Genomic DNA, 23945 nt, shown 5'->3' on the forward strand with positions numbered 1-23945 from the left:
CCCCGACGGACGACGCAGTTGTTCTATTCAAAAGAAACGATTAATAGGCAATTGGATTTCAATCAGTCAAGCTGGGGAAACAAGATGCTGAACAACGTCTGCAGAGTGTGCGGAAGGCAGAAGATCTGTGAAAAGAGCCTGAATCTCTTCGATTTGGTCAACCGAAGGTTTCTAAAGCACTTGCATATGATAACCGGCCTCAGGGTGAGTTACAAAGCGGTGTTTTAAAATAAAGATAAATAATATATTTCAGTAAAAGTTGTGTCCAATGGAGAATGTTCCGGGTTTCATGTGCCTCTGCTGCCAGGCGGAGCTCAGATCGGCCTTGGCGTTTCGCAAGCTGTGCGTCAAGACCCAGAAAAAATGGCTGACCATCGAGGAAGATTCCTCATCGGATGAGGAAAGTTCCAATGCGAAAACGAAGCTCGAATCGGAAAAATGTGCTTCGCTCAGCATTTTTGGCGAACCCGATGAATGCGAAGAGCTGGAAGAAACGTTTCAAATACTCATTAAGGAGGAGCCATTGGACAATGTGCTGATACGAGATCCGGAGGATTTGGAAGAATTGAAATCGGTATCGCATTGCAACACAAATAAAGAAATACTTGAGACCTCTGTGCCGCGACAAAAGATTCTCAGAAGTATAAGCAAACCCAAGACCGATGACCACATTTACATATGCGAGCTGTGCGGAACCCATGCCACCTCGAAATCCAATTTCCAGCGGCACATGAGGAAACACACGGGAGAGCGGCCATTTGGATGCAAGTAAGCCGCGCCTTTGGATTACAATTGTAGATTTGTATGCTGATTTCGTATCTTTTTCGAGGGAGTGTGATGCCCGGTTTCTCGCGGCCGCCGAACTACGTGCCCACCTCCGTGTCCACAGCAAAGAGCAACCGTTTGCCTGTCGCTACTGCGAGAAGAGGTACGTCAGCTACATGGGTCGGATGGTTCACGAGAGGACTCACACCAATGAGAGGCCCTACGTGTGCGAGGAGTGTGGAAAGAAGTTCACCACCGCCTACGTCCTCAAGAACCACATGCTCATCCACACGGGCGAGAGGCTTTTCCGGTGCGAGCTTTGCGATCGCGCCTTTCAGAGGAAAGCGCATCTTATAACGCACTTTCGATCTATGATGCATCAACTAAATCAGAAAAATCAGCAAAGTCTCTTGATATTAGGAGGTTAACTCGCTTCAAAAGGAAATCTTACTTAATTGCAAGGAACGACGATCAAGTGGTGTGATGTCTAAGCTAAAGAATTAATTTTTAAAAATTTTAAATGTTTTTTAAGATTATTATTTGTTTTTACTCATAAATGTAGAACTTATACTTTACATATTCATATGTTCTAAGATTTAATTTGTAATCGATTTTTTTTATCCAAATTGTTGTTTTTTCCTAAATGAAAAATATTTATGTATGGAACCAATATAGTTATAGAACTTATAATTTCTAGACATCTTTTTATAGTTTATTTTTAAATCGATACCTAAAATATTATTTTAAGTAAGTTGCTATTATTTTATTTCATTTCTAAATCAAAAACTTTTTATAAATAAAAGAAATTGAAACTAATACTTATACTAAATTTAAACCTTGCTTTAAGCTAGTAGCTACCGTTATTATTTCGCGGTTCTTTTAGCGCCAGTGTTGCAAAATGTCTTCGCTGTAAACCAAGTGCGCGTGCTTCGTGGTGAATGTCCTATTTGTTTTGTGTGGCTGCCAATGTTTACAATTAGAGATTTACTAATTTATTTTCGGGTAATCTGGGAAAATGCTTCAAAATGTGTGCCGCGTGTGCGCCAGCAGCACGGATGACTCGAAATCACTTAAACTATTCAACAATGGTGCGCGAAAAGTGTTGCAACAAATCAATTTGCTCACCGGCGTCCTGGTAAGTCCACGGAAATCGCTAATTAGTGGCCATTTAAATTGATTATTTTTCTATTGGCAGCTCCAATGCGAACCCGACCTACCCGACTGGATGTGCGAATCATGCCAATCGGATCTGCAGATCGCCATATCCTTTCGCGATCGCTGCCTGAGCAGCCAAAAGATCTTCGAGGAGTCGTTGGTCAGGAGCGGAGAAGCCACCTCCCGCTCCTCAGTTCGTCGCAGTGCCCGCTCCCAAAGGCAACGCCATGAAGAGATGGCTTCAAATGGTCCACCCAGCCCCCTGGAGGTCATGATCAAGCTGGAGAACCTGAGCAATGGCGACGAGGAGGACGACGGCATCGACCATCTGGACTCCTGCAATGAAGCCGACATGGAGTTGGCCATCAAGGAGATGTCCTCCTCTTCAGAAGAAGATAGAAGCACCTCACCTGTCAGGGTGAAAAGAACGCGACGACGGGGACCCAAGAAGTCCGGGAAAAGTGAAAAGCGACCAAAGGTTACGCTCCCCGTCTTCTTTTGCGATCAGTGCGGCAACAACATCACTGGGAAGTCCTCCTTCGAGCGTCACCTGCGCAAGCACAGCGGAATCAGACCTTTCCAGTGCGAGTAAGAGGAAATGTGGTTATACTTTTACTTTCTTTCCTATACTGTAATCCTTCCAGGCTATGCCCCGCCCGCTTCCTTTCGTCCGGCGAGCTGAAGGGTCACCAGGTGATGCACACCGGGGCTCGCAAGTTCCAGTGCCGCTTTTGCGATCGCACCTATGTCAACTACAGCGGTCGCCAGCGTCACGAGCGAACCCACACTAATGACCGACCCTTTGTTTGCGCCCAGTGCGGCAAGAGTTTCACCAACTCCTACATACTGAAGAACCACATGCTCATACACACGGGCGAACGCCTCTTTAGGCAAGTAAATGATTCTTTGCTTAAAAGTTTAGTGATGATTTAACCCATCCTCTTCAGATGTGAGCTCTGTCACCGGTCCTTTGCCCGACCCACCCATTTGAAGACTCACTACCGCTCCAATACCCACAAGCATAACCTGGAGAAAGCAAAGACGACGGAGTCAAGTGAAGCCCCGCCTGCGGAAAAATTCGTGGCGGGAAAGCAGCTGGAAGCGGAGGCTGCTGCATTTACGATAGAAGTGCCTTTGCCCGCGGAGCAGGAGCAGGATGAATCTCTGGGTCTCGCAGCTCTGGGAACTCCCTCTCTTATTTATAGTACAAATTAGATATCTAACGACCTAACACAACCTTTAAAAGCCAAATATAGTGTAATTACAATTTTATTTATAACTTAACTAATTAGTTACCTTCTTTAATGTAAAACCAATAGTTTCTAATCTTGATCTATGCCCTCCTTCAACATGTTTCGTTTGTGGGCATTTGACCGATAGTGTGTGGTGAGGTGTGTATCGCGACTGAAGGACTTATCGCAGAGGTTGCACCTTGAATGTTAATTATAAATTAATAAATTATATTTATCTTTTGGAGGTCCAACTAACTTGAAAGCTCGCTCTCCCGTATGCACCAGCATGTGGTTTTTCAGAATGTAGGCTGTTGTGAAGGCACTGTCGCACTCCGTGCAGGCAAAGGGCCGCTCGTTGGTGTGGGTCCGTTCGTGCTTCAGCCGCGTGCTGTAGTCCGAGAAGCTGCGGGCACAGTGGCGACACGTGAAGGGTTTCTCCCCGGTGTGCCTGCGAGTGTGGCGCTTCAGTTCCGCCGGCGTGCAGAAACGATCCTCACAGAATCTATAGAATAGTATAAGTTTTGAGATCCAACCGCAGTAAGGGAAAAATAACCACCTACTCGCATTCAAACTCCTTGTCGCCGCGATGTCGCTTACAATGCAATACGAATGCTATCCTTCCTTTGATGTGATTTCCGCACTCCTCGCAGACGAAGGTGCCATTGGTGTCGCAGAATTTCCGACGTTTTCTTCTCGTTTTGACTTTCTCAGGTGCCGTTTTGAGGTCTGAAATTTGATCCACATCTTGCTCGCTTTCGGAAATAAGGTAATCCACTTCACGGTAGACAATATCATCAACATTATTCGCATCATCATTGATTTCCGATTCACTGAGGATGTCTTCCAACTTATGATAGGTCGTTTCACTGGGTTCTATGAAGACATTGTCCAAGCGCTCTATTTCAATACTGATTTGTGACTGTTCCAAGTGCTCCTCTGGCTCAGAGATTCTTTTGAGAGATTCCAGAGAAGTGTTTACTTCTGTGTTTTCTTCCTTTACCGACATGAGAAGTTCCTTCTCAACCTCCAGACAGCGTTCTCGAAAGGAGATGCCCTGTCTTACTTGAGTTTGACAGGGCGAACATATCAGACTTGGCAAAGCGGTACAGTTTTCCAACTTTAAAACAAAGTAAAGTTAGTATTGAAGACCTATACTATCATCACCGTCCTCTTACCAAAGCCCCAGTTAGCAGTTTGATGTGTTCCAGTGTGTTTTGATTGCGCTCTTCAAATATATTTACCGACCCTTCGGTACTTCCGTCTTTTCCACAAGTGCGACACACATTTAAATCCATTTTCTAGCCTTAAAACAATTTAAATTAAATAAAATTCCTGTGGAACTATTGTAAACAACGCCATGGGCTCATTGCGATCAGCTGTTTGCGTTTGCCATTCACACGGAAGCGAGCAAGGAGGGTGGTTAAATTACTACACTGTACTTGGGATTTGAAGCTTGGGTTTATTATTCAAGACAAGATTACGTTATATTACAATTTGCATGATTTAATAATTCGCAGAAATGCTCATTGGCTGTGCGCCACTGTCGTTCTTGAACCGCGTTTAATTGCTATATAATAATGGGACCGTTTTAGATGTGCAGGCTGTCCTCCTCCTCCTCCTTGAGTTCCCGCTTCTGCTCCTGCTCGAGGACCTGCTTCATCTCGGCCTTCTCCAGGTGCCGCTTGTGGACGCCGGACCGGAAGTGGGTGCTCAGGTGGGTGGGCAGCATGAAGGACTTGTCGCACAATTCGCACCTGTAAAGGAATTGAAATTTACAATAAGTTTATGAAGTGGGTTAAGGGGCCAGTTGCAAGACTGTTCTGGAAGTTATCTAAAGCTAGTAGTTAGTAATTTCTTTTTAAATGTATTTATTCTATTACTAAAAATGTAAAAAGAGTTTTTGTTGATTTCAAAACTTGATTTTTAAAATCATAATGACAATCTTGAATTATAAGCAATATGCAGAATTTACATAGCTTCCAATAGGCTTAGTTTGATAGTTTTTAATAATTTTTTTTTATAACACATCTAATAATATGGAAACCAAATAAGATATTACTTTAAATTTCTAGAAAACCATTATTATTTTCCCCTAAAATATTCTCATTCTCTTTCTATGCAGTGCCTCCCCACTCACCTGTAGGCCCGCTCGCCGGAATGTATCAGCATGTGGTTCTTGAGGATGTAGCCTGTGGTGAAGGCCTTGCCGCATGTGCCGCAGACGTAGGGACGCTCGTTGGTGTGGGTGCGCTCGTGCTTCACACGCGTGGTGTAGTCGGTGAAGCATCGTCCGCAGTATTGGCAGGCGAACGGACGCTCCCCGGTGTGCTTGCGCATGTGGCGTTTCAGCTCGGAAGTGGTACAGAACCGCGACTGGCAAAGCCTGTGGGGAAACCATTTAAAGCGACTGTTCCCAAGGGGGGAAAGGGATTCACTTACTCGCAGCCAAACTGCTTGTCGCCGCGATGACGACGACAGTGGAGTTCAAAGGCCATGCGACCCTTGATGTGGTTGCCGCACTGCTCGCAGATGTAGACACCCCCGGTGCCACGACGACGCGGATCATCCGAGCGCACCTTGGGCTTCGGCGGCAGGTTGCACTTCTTGACCACAATGTTCTCGTGCTCGTACTCGTCATCCAGCACATTGTCCAGCACGGCCACCTCGTCGTCGGAATCGTAGACATACTGATCATTGACATCGCCCACAATCAGCTCGGTGTCCTCATCCAGCTCTATGTGCTGCTGCTCCTCATTATCATCCAATATGGATTCGTAATCGGCCTCCTCAATCAATGAGGCCCCATCATCCTCGCCGGTATGGCCCTCGGCCACCTCGAAGTAGGCGTTCTCGTACTCCACCTTGCTGTCGTCGACCTCCTCCTTGGGATCCTCCAGAACGATTTCCTGATAGGTGGCGAAGACCTCCTCGTCATCGGGTGTCTGGTACTTCTTCACCGTCTGGGTGATATCCTCGCCCATGACGGCAGCACGGTAGAAAGGCGAGATGCCCTGCAGCTGCTCCTCGGTCAGCCCCGTGAGCAGCTCCCGCTGGGCGGTGAGACAGCGCTCCCTCAGCTTAATGGCGGCGGCGAGCTCCATGTTGCAGCACTCGCAAATCTGGTCCGGCAGGCAGCCGTAGTTCTCCAGCTGCGGGAAACACCAGAAAGTGGATCTAAAGCCATTGCAGACCTACGAGGCTAGAGTGGAAAATTTACCCGAAGGCCCGTGAGCGCCTCAATGTTGTCGATCATCTTTGTGTTGTTCCGCTCGAATATCTTCGGCGATCGCTTGTTGCTCGCGTACTTTCCGCACACGCGGCAGGTGCTCTTCAGGTGTTTCAGCGCGGACTTGGACATTTTTCTATTCGCAATCCAAAATTAAATCGTTTTTTAAGACAATTGTGAACACAAAAAATAAAACGCGTCGCTTGTCAACTGCATTTGGCATTCACATGGTGGTTCCGCTGTGATAGCCTGCCATTCGCCCCGAAGCTACACAAGTACAGGGGCGCAGTTGAGGGGGTCCGAAAAGGAAATGTGTAAAAAATCTGGCTTAACAGTACTTTCTTAATAATACACCAAACAAAAAACGGAATATTATAAAAATCCATGTTTTTTACAGTTTTTCGTTCAAATAATATTTTAACTTTGATTGCAAAAATAATAAGTATAATAATATGTATATAATTCTATAACTTAATTTAAATAATAATATAAATATACTTGCTTATTGTTTCTTTTTACGTTATTAATTTAAAGTCAAAATAAAGCATTAACAAAGTAAATAAAATATTTATTTATCTTAATTTTTGGATTTTGGTAAATTACCCTTCAATAAGTACAGTTTCTTCCCGCCATCGCTCCCCTCACAATTGTCAGCCCACGCCCATGCCCATCGGCAAACAGCTGTCAGGAATGCCGACAACAACAACCTCGACGCTATGGCGAACTTGGAATGGTAATTTATTTATTTTCGCCTGAAAATAAACAAATAAGAACTGATAAATATTGCATCTGATTGCAGGGTGTGCGTGCCGCGATGCTACGAGGTGCGAAAGAACGGCCTGGCTGGCCAGGCCACGCTGGATCATCCGCTGAAGCAGCAAACGGTGACGGTGGGTAACTAATACAACGCCCCTATCCCCAGAGTGCTCTAAATTGAAGTACAAACAAATCCCAACCAGGTGGTGGACAGCAATCCCTTGAGCCGAGCCTTGGAAGGCACCGATCCGCTGACGCAGTTCGCCCGCCAAAATGAGGAGCTCAACGACCCACTTAGCCCAGTTGTCAGCGAATTCGTAAGTAAGAGGTGAGCTCTCGAAATGAAGATGACTAAGCGTTTGCGCATCCTCATCCGTAGGATCTCAAGACGAAGCGTCGCGAGCGGGACAGGGTGGAGCCGGAAGACAACACGCTGCAGTGGAGCAGCCGTCGACTGGGCATCCTAAACCGCTTCACCACCAACGAGAAGCTATCGCTCTCCACCAGCTTTCTGGTAGCATCCGGTAGCTTGGACGGGGGCAGCGAAAGCAGTATGTATTGTGGATAGAAGCATACTTATCACCTTAAACTCCTTTGCCAATTATAGTCAAAGCGCAAACGGTGGTGGCCGACAAGACGAAGTACCGTCTGGAGCAGTTGGATCACTTCGATGATGGCAGCATGCGCCACATGATGGATCTCACGCAGCAGGAGTACATCCAGCGGTTCGAGCAGCTCAAGCAGGAGCTCATCCAGTCCTGGCACAACGATCAGCGGGTGAAGGCTCTGAAGATAGCCATTCAGTGCGCCAAGATGCTGGCGGACACCACTGTGCTTCAGTTCTATCCGAGTCAGTATGTGCTCATCACGGACATCCTGGATGTTTTCGGAAAGCTTGTGTACGATCGATTGCGGGCCAAGGCCTCGGGAGACCCTGCAGCCTCGGCGGCCACATTGGAGCGGGATCGAGAGGCTGCGCGGGATACTTGCCAGAATTGGTTCTACAAGATCGCCTCTATTCGGGAGTTGCTGCCGCGTCTCTATTTGGAGCTGTCAATATTTAAGTGCTACGAGTTCCTGTCATCATCCCGCGAGGATTACGAGCAAATACTGCAGAGGTTGACCCATCAACTGAGGGGTATAGCCGATCCCTTGGTATCCAGCTATGCCCGCTGCTACTTGGTGCGGATGGGCGTGACTCTTACGCCCAGTAAGACATACATCAGAGAGAACTTCACCGATCTGTTCCTAATATATCCTCAGGTGAGTGCGAAGATGATTAAAAATTGTTCTTATAATAATAGTCTACTTCTTAAAAGATCTTTCGCTTTGTGGCCCGCTTCAACCTGCATCCAGAGATCGTCACCGCCAGCTCCTACCTACAGCTGTATGCCCCAGCTTTTGACTACATGCTTCTCTGCCTGGTTCACAAATGCGAGCTCCACTCGCAGGATATGCTCAATGAGTGCAAGCAGCTGAAGAACAAGTGAGTAATGTGTAATGTAACCTGCAAATAATAATGTTTATCATATTCGTTCACAGCGGTGCTATTCTGATGTCCATTCTGAGTTCCTTTAAAGCAGAGTTCATTGCCACCAATGCATTGGAATTTATAGAGTTAATCAATGCTTCTGAAACACCTGGAATATCCAAGTCCCAGTTGCTTCGCTCTTTGGGAAGCTGCGTTAGTAGCTGTGCTCCTATGCAGGAGCAGCGGGTATCCTTTTTAAAAGCGGCATTTGAAACCATCAATAAGCTGACGGATCCCAATGAGTATATCAACTGTGTGGAGACTTGGGCCGTCTTTGTCTCCCAGTATTTTACGGTTGGTTTTATACGGGTTTTCTATGTTGTGTTATTAATCTAAATAATTTATTTCAGATCCATGAGGTCAACCGACTGCTGGGAGAACTGAACGCACGGATGTGCCTGGGCAAAGCCTATGAAAAACACTATTCGCAATTGCAAAACATCTTAACCAGGATAATGCAAAACTATCGCAGCATTGAGCTGCTACTGATACAGCCTAATTTTCTGCCCTACTTGGATCTCTTTCAAAAGGAATCGGTCAGAGTTGAAGTGTGCAAGAACATCCTCAGTTTCTACAAACAGAATAGTGAGGAATATACTTGCGACGCTGTCGTGACGAACGCCTTGATGTATCTCGGAAAGATTTTAAACGATTCTGTGAAGTAAGTAAATACTTATAAGATATAAAAGTATTCAAATAATTAAAAACCTTTAACAGTGCACTGTCCGTGGAAGATGAGCGCCGACAGATTTCCCAGCTCATCAATGTCTTCATTCATAAAGTTCACTTTGGCCGTGACCTCGAGCAACAACTGAGTTTCTATGTGGAGGCGCGAGGAACGTTTAGCAATCTAGATGCTGTCTATGTGACTCTGGTTCATGCGGCCTGCAAATTAGCAACGCGAAATCGTTCGAAGTCAACGGGTTTCGTCAAGGCCTGCATCGCCTACTGCTTCATTACCATTCCCAGCATTGGAGCTGTCCAGCAGCAAATGAATTTGTATTTGCTCTGCGGTCAACTGGCTCTGCAGCATCTGTGCCTGGGGCAAGGCTAGTATTATCTCGAATGTATCTATGGAATTTTAATTAATATTTTCATCCTCAACAGCTGATGCCTGCTTTGAAGCCGCCTTACAGTTGGTTAATGAGCTGCCCGCAGCCACCGTGGACTTCGATGGAAAGCCGCGTAGCTTGGAGCGCTTTCTGGTTTCGTACATGTGCAATGTGTTGGCCACATTGGTAGTGGTGCCGGATAGTCCGGAACAGGGAGTCCTGTACTTCCTGCGCCTTCTGCTGGAAGTGGTTGGCAGACATGAATTCAAACCAGACAGCGCGGCCCCAAGCATCATCTATCTGCATTCCCTCGATATGCTCTATGTGCAGAGCCTGGAAAAGTTTCCTTACCATATTAAAGGAGGTAACAATGGTTTTTCATAAATTTAAAATATTCAATTTAGCATATTTTCTAATTATCTCTATTTTACAGTGGTGTCTAATGACGACTTGTATGGTCACGACCCCAAGTTCTTGCAGGAGGTAAATAATTTGTGTGCTCAGGTTGTGGATGCCATCTTGCTGCAGCTCAAAGCATTGGGAGTGGCCCAGCAGCAAAGGTCGCAAGCAGAGCTAGCCTTGGAACTATTCCTAAGGATTGTGCGGTATGCTGACTTGGAGAAAGAAACTATAGCCCAATTGGCAGCGAATCTATGGCTCCTGGCCAACAAGGCTCAATCACAATTAGATGTGAAGACATTGGTATGTAAAATATTATTTAATATCCTTACCAGCGCACTATAAGTATATTTCTCTTGCAGCCCCAAACCCTGCGCAGTGTAGAGATCATGTACAAGCAAATAAAGGACTCCTCACCCGCACAGGCTCAGGCTATTGCCAAACTGCTCCTGCGCATGCGCAACAGCTGAGGAGAGACGAGCTTGTAAGAACTATTGCTATTCGCTGAGATTATATATTCTCACGTGCATGAATCTTTTACGGATTCATTGCACAGAACCGCTATCCCGCGTTTGTGCTTTTTCAACCCGACAAGGAACTGACAAATTTTGTATTACATTTCTGTGCAATTACGAGTATATTATATCGTTTAAAGACTTACATTTTGACCCGCAGTTTCGAGATAGTTTTACACAGATAATAAAATGCATATGTAGTAGATGGTTTCATTCAAATAAAACAACTTGTTTATGGTGTTTGTAAAAGCGCAATTTCCAATGCGTTTATTCAATTATTTATTGCTCTGGCCCGTTTGGCACAGTCCATTTAGCAAATTAAGCTGTGCGTTACCAAGTTTATACGCTTTCATAATTTAAAATTGTGTGGGACAGCTCGTATTAAATGTATTAGGTTCACATTGCTGCAGCTGGCGTAAAAGTGGCATTTACATTGAATTACGGATGAGAGTGTAAAAATACGATGTACATTTGTGTGTTCTTATTCTTTTTGGTAGTTTAAAACATTTGAGGCATTTCTGTCGTTTGCAATTTACAAATAAATGGCTAAAAAACTATGGCTGACAGGTGAGAATACCGAATTTAAATCAACAAACTTATACAAAGCTCTATGAATATTAAAGATACATGTGAGATATATCACTAAGTATGTATGTATATCAGTGTTAATGTAAATATATATATGTATATATGTGTATGGGTACTTCTTGATCACATAGTATAAAAACGATTTTCTTAAGGGTCTTAAGTTACATAAAACAAAATGTATTTATCTTATATGGGTTTTTCTGATTATTTCATCAGAAAACAAATAGGTATAACTAATGTGTAGCTATTTTTTTTTTCGATAGACGAACTAAATAGTGTATTTGGCGGAAATCTAACAATATGATTCAAGTATTTAACGATCTATTTTAAAATAACAAAACAAATTCATTGGCACTTTCTGCGTAACTACCAAGTAAAAAACAAAAAGTAAACTGGAAATTTATTAGAGACCCTGAAGACCACTGTTCGTATATATAAGATAGAACTACCCATATGTGTGTGAGAAAAATGTATAAAAAGCTTAGTCTGCAGTCTAGCGTTTCCTCGTTTTTAGAAATTCGTCTCCTTAAACTCCTTGGATTGCAGCACGGGGGAAAGAGCTCCTCCGTCGCCGTTGTCGTTTCCATTATGGTGATCCTCTCCACCGCCCACCGTGTAGGCCATCACAGAGGCATGGTCCAGTTTTCCGGGCAGTGCCACAAAAGCGCTGCTGTCCACAACCCGCTTCCTGGCCGCCCGATGCTGCATGCGGTTCAGCTGCACCTCCCGCTTGGCCCCATCCGGACCCGTCGACAGTTTGTAGAAGAGTTCCCTCTGCTCCAGGGTCTTTCTCCTAGCGGACGTTATCATCCTGACGAAATCGATGAGCAAGTGGCAGAGCCTCCGGGCCGAAACGCAGGGCGAGAAGGTGCCATTAATGCCGTAACTGAGCAAATCTTCCAGGCGGTACAGAGTGAGAGCATGGCGTTGAGGTCCGGTGACCAGGGGCAGTCCAGAGATGGACTTTGGAATGCGCTGAAGAGGAACAGCGGGTAGTGGAGGTGATACCAATCCCTGACGCGGTTCAATAAGTGTTTGCGAACGCATGTACTTCGGGCGACTGGGAGCGTTGCTGGGCGGACTGCTCGCCTTGGACTGGCGAGCCGGACGCGTGGGAGGCGTCGAGGGATGAAGGCGGGCGTAGATAGCGGATGCACTCTTGTTCTGCCTTTTTGGGGCTAGGCTACCGGGTTTTCCCTGGCCTGTCGGCTGGAGCTTCACATCTGGTGTCCATGCCTCAGCAAACTTGCCCACAACGGGATCGAAATTATCGCTGATTCCATCGGAGGTGAGAAACACAATATCACCGCTTTCGATGCAGGTCATCGAGAACGTGAGATTGCTCAACTCCGGCTTGTTGCCATCCGCCGGTCCCAAGGCCCCCAAGGCGTCGCGCATGTCCCGCATGGAACTAATGTCGTGGGAGGCCTGTGTGAGTTCCCTAACTCCGTGTTTCTTGGAGTACACATAGCCCAGGGAATCACCCACGTTGCATGAGCAGACGACATACTTGCCAGGCGCTCCGTCCAGCGGCAGCACCACGGCAATGGTCAGCGTGGACAGGGCTCCTCCCACCTCCAGGATGCAGCCGTGTCCCTCCCACAGACTCCGCAGCAGACTTACGAAAACCTCTTGGGTGGTGGTGGCTCGGCATTCCAGTGCCTGACCGAAGACTGCCCGATCCAAGTAGTCCAGACAGCCGTGGACAGCTGAGCGGGCGGCCAGCCGAGCGCCATCACCCCAGTTGACACCATCCGCCATGGCCATGGCAGCCGAATCTCCGCGCACCACCATTCCGTAGCAGTCGGCGATGGGATTTCCCATGGGTTCTTTGGTCAGCATGTTGGTCTCGTAGAGGGACACTGAGATTCCATATGCATACTCGCACTCCATGCGCCAGTTCTCCACGCCAGCGATCAAAGGAGCTGGAGCAGATCCCGCCTGGTTGCTCACCGCCTCGCGGAGTAGACGCTCCCGTTCCGAGTTGGAATCCCCGTCCGTGGAGGCCTCAGTCTTTGCGTTCAACAGGTTCTTGTTGTTCTGATCGTTGTTGTTGGCCTTTCCAACATCGCCACCCGTAGAAGCCGCCGCCAGATTGGCTATGCTGCTCTTGGAATTCTTGCGGGAACGCATTCCCGAAGCAGGAGCGGATCCTGAAGGCTGCTCAGTGCTGCTCTGTCTCCGAGATGCAGTCGGCGGGCGTCCGAATTTGCTGGTCAGACGTGTGGAGTTTTGTGTGGTCGTCTGAACCGGCGGAGTACTCTTCCTCACCCCATAACAATCATCGTTCTCCTGCTGCGTATCTATGAAGTCGATGTCGTCCGCAAAGCTGGTGCTCAGGTGCAGTTTCGAGCGCTTAATCCCAGTGAGTCCCTCATCCGGACCTGTGCAGGCGGCTGTGATGGAGCAGGTTCCAGCTTCGTAGGGATTCAACTTGAGAACGGGCATATCTGTGGGATTCTGGCCATTGTAGATCTCCGGACCCTCCACAAATTGACGCTGCATGCGGCTGTTGGTTGAAGGAAGATGGGTAAACAACTGCCCTCCACTTTCGGGTTTCTATTTACTCACCCCTCCAGGTATTTGGTAATGAAGCTGCAATCGTCATCCTCGTGCTCGCTGGCCCGCCGGCGACCCTCGCGAGGCTCCGCGATGAAGCTCAACTGGCGGAAGTAAGTGGTGACCTTCTGGCGCAGAGACGGCATCTTGAGCCGAGGGTGCCTACCCTCCTCCAATTAGGGTTGTCTTAATTGCCAGAGATGGAGGCAGGGAGGCGCTAAAATTGGATGCTGCGCAGCTGACCAGCAGTTCGTTCACCTCATCAGCGGCAATTGTTGTGGGAGTTGAGTCACTCCAAACGAATCCAGTCGCCTGCCCTGCAAAGAGAGTTTAATTAGAGGCTTCATTTAATTATCAATAAATTATGCAATTAAATGGGCCAGAGCAAACACGAAAAGAATTACGAGCAAGTTGCAGTGGCAGTGGCTGCCGCATAACTGACATTATTCCCCCTCTATCAAGCGCCTGCTCCTAATGACGGGATGTGCTTTTTAGTTGCCGCAGGCTATGCATCCTTCCCTGGCCACACAAGTCCCCTTCCGCATCAGAAGCCGGGGCAGGAGCAGGATGTGAGGGGAGGAAGCCAACCCTGAATGGGCTTTCAGTCAACTCATTGCAAATGCACGAGACACTGATGCGGACACAGAAATCCCATCCTTCCTTCGGGTTTCGGATGACATGGCTTTTAGCAGGGCTCTCCGCATGTGAGTTGAACCAGAGATGCCAATTTGACCCATTCCCATTACAATTTAGAAGGCTATAGGGTACTTTGCAATTATAAAATATATGTATGAACCCAACTCCATACTTCTTTTGTCGTTATAAGGTCCGTTTTCACGAGTGCCAGTTAAAATTTATTGGAAAAAGAATAAGCCTGTTAGGAAAACTAGGCTTCTTGACCTCGTTTTCAAGCATAAGCGCAGATTGCTTTTCGTTAGATAAGTAATACACAAATGTAAAGCTTTTGCAATGATATTGGGATATGATTTTACCACAGAATTATCTGCTAGTTATATATACATATATAAAACACCTCTCACAGCTAAGCTTTGATTAGTCCTGGTTTTCAAATAAGAGAATGGCATCACTGATGTGCTTATGATTAATGAATGGACAAATCAACTGCCTGGGGCGACCTGCAACTCCAGCAGATGTTGGATTTCGAGTTTTGACAGCTTCAAGTTTTGTTTCCACGGAAAGATGATATCATATAAGGGTGAAAAAAGAGAATTATGCTGGTAAGAAACACTTCCAAGGTCTGCTATGCAATTATCTAACTCTCCGCCGCAATAGCAGACGACTTTTAATTGGCGTATTAGAGCATTCAACTACCTCATCCATCCTCGTAAACAATGCACAACCACATCAAGACTTTTTCTCGGCGAGATTACAATGGATTGCAAACACAATAAATGCTAATCTTCAACAGCAATTGCTGCGAAGATGCTTTTCCTTAGACGCTGTACACAAAACGATTTATATAAATGTCGTTGTTGAAAGTAGTTTCGTTGACGGGGGCAATTATTGAAGAAAACGCGTTGCTGCTGAAATTTTCACAAATGCTTGAAATATATGTACACAAATAAAAATAAAACACACAATAAAGCACTTTAATTTATGGCATGAGCACTTCAAGTGACAAATGAGTGGTTCATTGAAAACTATTTCGATTAACGGTGTGGGTCGGAGTGCCTTTCTTTGCGCTTCTCATAAAAGGCAGCTAATGGCTCGCAAAAAGCACTTGAACCTTGAACCAATTGGTCTCTTGATCGAGTTTGGCTGAACTTGGACTTTACTCACGAATCAATCAGCGAGTAAAGTAATTCAATTGAAATCTGATGGCCACAAGATGCGCGATTTCTTGGCAATTGCTGGGCACTGATCTGATTGCCACCACACCCGCATTCCCTGTGGCAAAGCATTAAAATCAAATTAACCCAAATAACCGACAAGTGAAGGAGGGGAGATTTCCCATTACCATATCCACTTTTCCAAGATACAAATCAAATGAATTGAAAAGTCAGAGCCGCGAGACAAAGTCGTTCGATGGGCGAATGGGTTGGAGAGTGTGGGCCATGTACAGAGTGCATATGCGGTTATATCGGGTCTACATAGGTATATCTTTCTGTGGGCGCATTGAGGCGCAGCCAGCTGAGTGCACTCGATGCCGGTCCAGGGCAATCAATCCGGATGATTGAAAAGCCCACCTCTACGTCGCCACAAAACAATTCAATTTGGCCGCAACAATGTGCAATTTGCGATTAAATGTGCAGCCAAAGAGATTACAACTGCACCACAAGAGGCAACATTGAAGCTTAGCCGCAAGCGTTTTGTAGCTCTCATCTGCCACTGCTCCAATTTCTTTCCGCTATCCACGTCAATCAGAGTCACCATCAAGATCATCATCACTTGACACACAAAGGGCATCTGACTGTGACTTACTGCCTTCTCAATTCGCAGAGCTTGTTGCGCTGGTGAGAAGCTATTGTGGGTGCTCTCATAATATTTAAGATCGGGCTTTTGTCCACCTGAAGGCACGTGCCGGCAAAATTAATAGGTTTAAGGGAAATAAACACTATAATAAAATTATTCAGGAACGTTCCTGTTTTAAATATAAATAAAAACTCCCTTATCGAGTTAGAGCATTATTTTTTTATAACTTTGACCCCAATGAAAATTTATTTAAAATATGTTTTAATCAACGGTTACGTTCTATATATAATAACATTTATCAACTGACTCGAGACATTAAAGACACTCCCCCTAAATAAGCAAACATTTCCTGAGGCGTGTGCCGCAATCAATCGACACTTTTCGATGGGATTTCGGGACCATCGAATGTTTCAACAGTCAAAACTAATCAAGCGTGGAAATGTGGAAATCGTAACGAGGTATTGTGAGATCATTGTGCAAGATCTGGGCGGGCCGACGACGAATAGTGTATAAAATCAACTGAGTAAATATTATCGGATGTGGCACAGATCTCGTGAGTCGTTCGTACTTTGTTTATGTTCGAGAACCAAAATAAACCATTCGGGCGTCTTCCTCCAACTATAAATAGTTGGGTCGGCCTGTATTATTAGCTGCCACCCGTCAAAATAAAATGTCTGAGAGAATTTTTCGCATGAAAGATTCATTTGGGGCGACTTTAGCATGCATTTCCTGTCGACTCCAAAATCATCTATTTTTTCCAAGTTAATCCGATGTGCGGAATTTCTGTTTACACAGTGGGTTAATTAGATGTGGAGGTTTCTCTGCTCCCCAGAGAGACTCTTTTGTGTTCCTCCGGCTTTGTGCATATTAAAATGTGTGTGGATTTAAGAGGGAGCCGTGCCAAAGCCCCGAGTAAACAAGACTTCTTTGGGCGACTGAGCTCTTCTAACCGAATGCAAACACACCCGTGACTCTGTGACTTTCAATGCACTTGGAGCACTTTGAAAGCGACGACGACGAAGTGACAACAAGTTGGCTGCAGATTATGTGCCATAGAGCATGCTGCGAAATCCCAAGGTGCAGTTGGTGGGCCAAAGCCAAAGTCAGAGTATAAGTAACAAGTCAAGTGCAGCTGCTCAAAGTCGGTTTTTGAGTGCTTCTGTTTGGGCGAGACAGCAAACAACAAGAAGCTATAAAAGCGGAGACACGAAAGTGAAAATTTGTAGCATTCGTTGCGTGTTTTCGTCGAAAGAAAGTTGAAGGCCGTTAAGCCGAAGATAAAATAGAGCTGTACGTTTGCTTATGGACTGCCAAATATTTCAAACGTTTTAGGTAGCCCATGAATCTTATCGTTGACGCGAAATATCTCGTCTTTCGTTGGTTATTTATGGTCTCGGTAAAGCTTTAGAGAGGGGTACACTATTGATTGCAGTTTTGCTTTTTGAAATGTGTCTTCTTTATCAAATATTCCCTAAAAATGCACCTTAATATAAACAGACCATAAAGTGTTTTATGTCCCTTTTACGATGTAGATATAATCTATAAATAAAACCGGTTCCACAACCACAGACGCGAGTCAACTGGCGATCCAACCGCAAGGCAATCTTGGAAAAAGAAATACAGCTTAATTTTCATTTCCTCATTTGCAATATTTTTCCATTTCAGACCAGGCTTATCAGTCGTTATAAAAATAAAGTATTAAGTAGCAAATGCATTAAGCTTTATGTATGTGCTGCTGCATGTGCAGTAGATGGACATATTCCCCAGCCCGAATTTCGTTCTAGGCAATATGCTGAAAAGCTTTTGGCTACACCTTTCCCCAGTATTTAAACAGGTGTTGACTCATTGGACAAGCCGTCAGCTGCATAAATAATGCATTAGACCCGCCCCCAGGCTCGGAAAGTACCCCATAGAGAGCCGAATGGCTCCAAGAGCGCCTGGGGTTTCATTAAAATCTGGTAATTAAAATTTTTTACATAATGCAAGCCGCACGAAAACAATCACAAAGGAGTTCCTTCACCTCGATGTGACGTGACATGGCGGGGAAACAAAGAGGAGCGAGGTGAGGGGCCTCTTCCCGGTTCCCGAAACATTTCTTATAAATTGCCACCTAATTGGCGTGTTCAGCATTGCGGCCGTGCGTGGTACGCCTCATTTCCTGTTGCAACAATTTGCATTAATGGGGCCTCTCCTCACAACCAGCTCCAAATCACCCCATCTAGTACTGCGTTGCAACATTCAGTCCCATTCAATTGACGGAGCGCGATGAAATGGAAAGTTAAGATCCCTTTGGGGGTTGGATGTGTGTCACAAGTTGAGAAACATCCTTTTGTTTTATGTGCACTCTGCAGCAATGCCAGGACCCGAATGGGAATTCACTTAAGTCCTACCAAAGCCCACCCAGTAGTTTGCCCCACTGCATTTCCGCTTGCATGTTTTCCCCTGCTTTGCCGCTTTTGGGGTCGCGCCACTTGGCCCGGTTTTCAGCCACGAAAAAACCCATGTATACTTGAAGAACTTGCCACAAGCCGAATACAATAAACCAAAAGTGGAGCAAGGCGAGAATTTGGGCCTCGAAACCCGATATCAAAGGAGTGCCCATCGGATCCGTTGTTTTGGGTTAAGTATGGTATTAAGTTTTGAGGGAAAATTACTTTTTGGGCATAGTGTCTACCAACCCTTCACCTCCGAAGTCCTGGAAACCATTAGTTTTATTGTTTTTAAGGAAAGCTCTTCCTGTTCCATTCAACTAATTGGTAGATTTCTTTTGATTTTGCCAACATCTGGCGGCAAATGTAATACCGTCTGATCCCCACACACACCCATTTGGCAAGCCCACAAAATAATTTGCATAAATTGAGTTGAAGTCTTTACTTGCTGGCCAGGTAGCGACAGCTGTCGTCGATTTATGTAGGACTTATATACGACTAATCCTGCATGAATAAATTAAACGGGAAGCCTCAACTAAGACTGTCTGGCCTGGGATTGGTCTTGGCTCCGTCGTTTCGGTTAGGACTTGTTGTCAGGCATACAAATAAGTCGAGTCCCAACTCCTGGGGGCTGACGCTCTATGCAAATCTAGAAAGCCAGTAAACCAGTTGATGTAGGTTGAAGGGAGGCGGCGGGTTTTTTGGGGCGGGAACCGGGCACTCAACTCACATATTAAATTAAATGTTGATGGCAACAAAGACAATTCAAACGAAGTCAAGGCCCGGGCCAAAGAACTGTGGCAAACAAAGAAACACCAACTTCCCAACTGCCCCGCAGCAATTGAGCGGCCAGCGAGCCACTTTGTCCGCCCCTGAAGCCCCGCCCACATCGCATATCCCACAGCCACTGTCCACCCGTGAAATCTTCACCCCACCTCAAGCTACCTCCAGATAATATTGCAGTCTTCGGTGTCAAATGGCTGTCCAGTGACGGACTCCTCAGTGCTCCGTGCGGTGGGTTAGTCAGGTGCCTTGGTGCTCACTGTACAGTGGAAGGTCTTTAAAGTGGAGTTACGGTCTCTAATAGCTGAGTATTTTACTTCCCAGTTGTTCGACTCAACTATGATATCAACATATAGGACCAAAACATATTTTTTGTGGTTCCCTATCATCTTTTACGATGTCTTATTACAATCATAAAAGGAGATTAAAATTGTAATGAACGATTTTTTCCAACTTTGCTAAGAGTATGTAGTTGTTGGTATCAATGGAGCTCTTTTAGAGATATTTATTTAATAACTATCCATGTCAGCTTTTACTGTAGCAGACCTTGCAGCGGGTGAAGTGACCGATTGGCTGTCAGACCCCAAAACCCCCAACCATACCTCTGCGACTTCCACTTTTAATTTGAATTTTATTCCGTCTTGTGTGGTGGCCAAACGCTTTGCCGGTTCGCTTAGTCATATCACTCGGCTGACTAATCTTTGGAAACGGAGCGTGCTTGGAGAGAAACCCTAAACCCCACACTTACCCCTTCTAATTCCAATCAATTTACCGAAATCCCCAAACCCGATACAGCTGCAAATTCAATGAACTTTGGCTGCTGTTGACTGTGCTGATTAATTGGAAATTGGCGGAATGTTACTTATTTTTATGCGGCTGGTCTACCGCCAATGGCTGCCCCCCATCAAAGGCGAAAAGTTCTATAAATGTTCCCAGGCAAATTGGTTTTAATGAGCCGGAAACTTTCTCGATTGAGCTTGGATTTTTGTGGGTTGCTCGGGATGGCGCAGAAGCAGCCACTTAATGCCCTTTGTAGCAGGCTTTAAACAAACAGGGAAATTCTACGCCAAGACAACTTCTTCAGTCGCTGGATAATGCATTATAGAAGAATGAACTCTTTCAGGCCCGGCCGAGCAAACAAACTTCAACTAGCCCGACCAACTGCGTCATAAAAGAGCCATCGGCAGCGCCATTCGCCATCTCCACCGAGTGCCGAGACAACAAAGGATGGCGGACGTTCCCAAGGAGCAGGGGGCGCTGGGAAACCCGCCAGTTGTGGATGGAGTCCAGACAGAACAACTTCATGCGACCCCCTCCCCTGGGCTCAGGCGGCAGCCGGCAGCCAGGAGTCTGTATGTGCCTGCTCCTCGGCAGCTCGAAATAAAAAGGAGCCGGCAGAAAACATAAAATGGAGAAACACAATATTTTCCCAATGTGCATGCATAGTTCAAAGTTAGTTTCAGGGAGTTTCCCTGCACCACCAGCAGCGCCACAAAATACACCAAATTCCCCACTACTTACGAGAAGAGTTGTGAAAATTCTCTGGTTGCCCAGCGAAAGTGATTGAATTCCTGGGGATTTCGTCGGGCGCCAGAGAAAAGGAATTTTTTATGTGTATGTTCAAGTGCCGAAGTTTCTCAAATCATTTAAAGCAGAGTCAAAAGTGTGGGTATTGAACCCAGAAATATCTCAAAAGTTTTCCCATAATAATTTGACAATGATGTGTGATACTATGAAGTCGTGTTTTGGCATGGTGAAGTGAATAATGGTGACGATGATTTAGGGAAGTCCAAACAGAGTCATTGAGCTATAAATGAACTAAAATATAAAAATTGAGAAAATGGTGTTGTAAGTCAAAAACACATTGATTGCGAAGCTCGGAATCAAGTCACCATAAATGTGAGTCATGATTATCGATCTACGGTTTTTGTTCTATCCTGATTTTAAAAAATTTCAAAAATAGCACGCATATTCAAAAATATATTTGCATTTTTTATGACCTTGAGGTTCTTTTTTCCTCAAGATAAATAAATTTTTGCTTAATTTCCGACTTCTTTCCCATATCCCATTTCGAGTCTTGAGACCCTTGTAAAATGTTTTCCTCAAGATAAAAAATGTTTGCCTTAATTCAACTTTAATTTCCGGCTTCTTACCCACTTTCCATTTTGAGCCTTAAGACTTCCAGATAGAAAATGTAGATAAGTTATCTAACAAAGAAATTTGTTTAATAATAGGGGCTGGTTTTCTAAAAAATAGTAACCATACTGTTGCAATCGCTTCAGAAGTGTGTTGGAAATCACCCCAAACGAAAGCAAAGCTCAGATAATCTGAGATACGTTATCTGGTTCTGCACCGCATGCATCTAGACCCTGGATTCTAAACATAGTTCCCCCAAAATATCTGACCGCGTTGCCCCCCTAGTTTACAGCTTATATCCGGCATGTTTTCCCCCGTTTGAATTTTGCCGCAGTTTGCGCAAGAAGTTGTGAAAGGGCAGAACGGGTTGAAAGTTCCCATTGGCATGCCCAATTCCAATTCCAATCCAATGCCACCCATCCTGTCCTATTTCAAGCGCCTTATTCCTCTTTTTTCAGTAATTCCCAGCCAGGCGCCATCACGTGTCGGGTTTTCTCCAAGGTATTGGGCTCGTGGAGAATCGATTTTGTGGCCTAACGAGCCTGAAATCCTTGGAGCCAGTGCTGTTGGCTTGTTTCTAGGACCATAGAAATTGCCTGCTGCATGTCCGAATTGCTCAAAGTGAAAATATGCTCCATGCAGTTGGAAAAATATTTAATTTCGTATGCAAGGATACAAAATTAAAGAGAAACTATTGATAAAATCTTATATTTTAAATTAAACAAAAAAAAAACGTTTCAATAGTACAATTTGAACAAGTTATCGAAATTACAGACTTATGACTTATTTTCTCTCGGTGTACGTGTAGGAGTGAGTGCGAAAGAGATGGGGCTAGCCTCCATCATATGCAACTGAAGTTGGCAGGCCAAACGGTAAAAATGAATGACTGACATTATAAGTGGAAAAGTTTTTGCCGTACTTTTTCGACTGCGTCAAAACGAACTTCCTGGCCAGAGTGCAAAAAACCAATAAATTAGCCAGGTTCCCTATTTCGAAAACGATCGCTACTTTTCACAGTCATTAATAATATTTAGCTGCTAGTGATTATAGGGCTAACGAAGCGGTAAAATGTGCCAAGCGAAAAACAACACCAGTTATTAGCACAGTTTCGAAATACGATAAAGCTTGAAAACCGGTTATTGCACTGCGAAAGCTGGCGTTTGTTTGTTTTGCTGTTGTTGCTCGGAGCAGCTGAGATTTCGCAGCTGCCCGTGAAGTTGAAAACGAAAATAAACCCACGACAGGTGAATCAACAGCGGTACCACCACCCGCCCCACCCACAATTTGTTGGGGTGGGGGGGAGCAGGAAAATAAGACGTAAACCCAGAAAAATGGAAAAATCAAGGAGAGCAAGCACACACGGAAGCCAAAGCACAAAACAAAAGGCGACAAAAACACGGCAGAGGCGGTAGAAACTCTCGGGCGACGGCCCCCAAAATCCAAGAAATCAATAGAACTTCAAATTATTTATTATTTCACTTACAGTAATTTTCGTGCTTTCCTTTTCTGGGCTGCCTTCTTATCGCCGCTTTGCATATGTTGGCGCCACTCGCCTTGTAAGCCGTGTGTAAGTGCGTGCGTTCCGTTGGTGGTGTGTATAAATATTTAACAATTGCGAGGGGGTGGTTGCACCGCCCGGAACTTTGCCCTGCTGAATGGAACTCGCCCCGAGTACTAGCCCTAATCACCAGTTTTCGTATTGCACTTAAAGTCCGATTGGCTGCCAATTAAAGTCGCTACGAAAACAAGTAGTCTTGCTAACGTTTTTTCTGCGCCGAACACGTTCCGCGGACCGAACGTTCCGATTTGAAATTCAACGTGAGAATGGCCCAGAGAGATACAGCTGGTTAGTATGGGGATACTTGGGGTGCGAGAGACTATCGACTGTATACCTTAAGCGGCGTTCACACCGCCGCTAATTATCGCATCAGCGCAGGAGCGGTTGCGAGCGTTCACACTGGCTTTCCTGCATTTCGTGCAGTGACGAATTGGTAAGAAACTATATTTATCCTTAAAGTTAAAAATATATTTCTCTGTACGAAGTTGAAAGAACTCAAAGAAGTTGATGTTTAGCACAGGCTGTTGTATTTACTTGAAAAAACACTTAATTATTTTTGTTACCAATAAATAATAATACTAGGATGAGAGAAAACTTGTTAAGCTCCTTGTTGTATTTTCATTGTTTTTTACCTTTAAATCGACATTAGGGGGTAACAAATAACATATTACTTATATTCCAGTTAAATTTAAAATGTAGCAATTCAACAATACAAAATGTATACTTTATAGTGCGCTGGCTATTGGCACTGCAGTCGAGTTGGCACCTCCCAACTTGAAATGTAGTATTTTTTGCAGTATATTTTTCGTGCCGAACGGCATATTGAAG

General features: G+C 45.1%; 6 protein-coding genes across 8 annotated transcripts; 3 read left to right on the forward strand and 3 right to left on the reverse strand.

Moving 5' to 3' along the window:
- Positions 1 to 47: 47 nt before the first annotated feature.
- On the forward strand, positions 48 to 1270 carry LOC108032199 (transcription factor Ouib). Its single transcript, XM_017106057.2, has 3 exons — positions 48 to 204; positions 260 to 768; positions 830 to 1270. Exons 1-3 carry the CDS (start codon positions 85 to 87, stop codon positions 1191 to 1193), a joined length of 993 nt encoding a protein of 330 aa, XP_016961546.1. The 5' UTR covers positions 48 to 84; the 3' UTR covers positions 1194 to 1270.
- A 452-nt stretch (positions 1271 to 1722) lies between these two features.
- On the forward strand, positions 1723 to 3204 carry LOC108032221 (transcription factor Ouib). Its single transcript, XM_017106084.3, has 4 exons — positions 1723 to 1900; positions 1961 to 2508; positions 2565 to 2810; positions 2868 to 3204. The coding sequence occupies exons 1-4, from the start codon at positions 1781 to 1783 to the stop codon at positions 3133 to 3135; spliced, it is 1182 nt and encodes a 393-aa protein (XP_016961573.1). The 5' UTR covers positions 1723 to 1780; the 3' UTR covers positions 3136 to 3204.
- On the reverse strand, positions 3172 to 4524 carry LOC108032223 (transcription factor Ouib). The gene is made up of 4 exons (XM_017106085.3): positions 4328 to 4524; positions 3713 to 4269; positions 3409 to 3654; positions 3172 to 3351 (listed from the first exon to the last, which is right to left on the reverse strand). The coding sequence occupies exons 1-4, from the start codon at positions 4445 to 4447 to the stop codon at positions 3243 to 3245; spliced, it is 1032 nt and encodes a 343-aa protein (XP_016961574.1). The 5' UTR covers positions 4448 to 4524; the 3' UTR covers positions 3172 to 3242.
- Positions 4525 to 4591: 67 nt separating this feature from the next.
- On the reverse strand, positions 4592 to 6616 carry LOC108032211 (transcription factor Ouib). Its single transcript, XM_017106072.3, has 4 exons — positions 6370 to 6616; positions 5592 to 6301; positions 5290 to 5535; positions 4592 to 4906 (listed from the first exon to the last, which is right to left on the reverse strand). The coding sequence occupies exons 1-4, from the start codon at positions 6508 to 6510 to the stop codon at positions 4741 to 4743; spliced, it is 1263 nt and encodes a 420-aa protein (XP_016961561.1). The 5' UTR covers positions 6511 to 6616; the 3' UTR covers positions 4592 to 4740.
- A 453-nt stretch (positions 6617 to 7069) lies between these two features.
- On the forward strand, positions 7070 to 10886 carry LOC108031703 (VPS35 endosomal protein sorting factor-like). The gene is made up of 12 exons (XM_017105364.3): positions 7070 to 7111; positions 7178 to 7268; positions 7338 to 7451; positions 7514 to 7685; positions 7742 to 8397; positions 8454 to 8620; positions 8677 to 8959; positions 9016 to 9326; positions 9383 to 9714; positions 9773 to 10081; positions 10151 to 10419; positions 10479 to 10886. Exons 1-12 carry the CDS (start codon positions 7095 to 7097, stop codon positions 10584 to 10586), a joined length of 2829 nt encoding a protein of 942 aa, XP_016960853.1. The 5' UTR covers positions 7070 to 7094; the 3' UTR covers positions 10587 to 10886.
- A 721-nt stretch (positions 10887 to 11607) lies between these two features.
- On the reverse strand, positions 11608 to 23391 carry LOC108031704 (PP2C-like domain-containing protein CG9801). Of its 3 annotated transcripts, none has more exons than XM_017105367.3 (3): positions 23043 to 23391; positions 13791 to 14090; positions 11608 to 13728 (listed from the first exon to the last, which is right to left on the reverse strand). In XM_017105367.3, exons 2-3 carry the CDS (start codon positions 13922 to 13924, stop codon positions 11730 to 11732), a joined length of 2133 nt encoding a protein of 710 aa, XP_016960856.1. In that variant the 5' UTR covers positions 13925 to 14090; positions 23043 to 23391; the 3' UTR covers positions 11608 to 11729. The 3 variants fall into 3 exon arrangements, with proteins under 3 accessions (XP_016960856.1, XP_016960854.1, XP_016960855.1); XM_017105365.3 differs by having other exon boundaries at positions 13791 to 14095; XM_017105366.3 differs by lacking the exon at positions 23043 to 23391 and adding an exon at positions 20945 to 21158 and having other exon boundaries at positions 13791 to 14095.
- Between the last annotated feature and the right edge of the window lie 554 nt (positions 23392 to 23945).

Source organism: Drosophila biarmipes, chromosome 3R, assembly GCF_025231255.1.
Source record: "Drosophila biarmipes strain raj3 chromosome 3R, RU_DBia_V1.1, whole genome shotgun sequence".
Lineage (NCBI taxonomy): Eukaryota > Metazoa > Arthropoda > Insecta > Diptera > Drosophilidae > Drosophila > Drosophila biarmipes.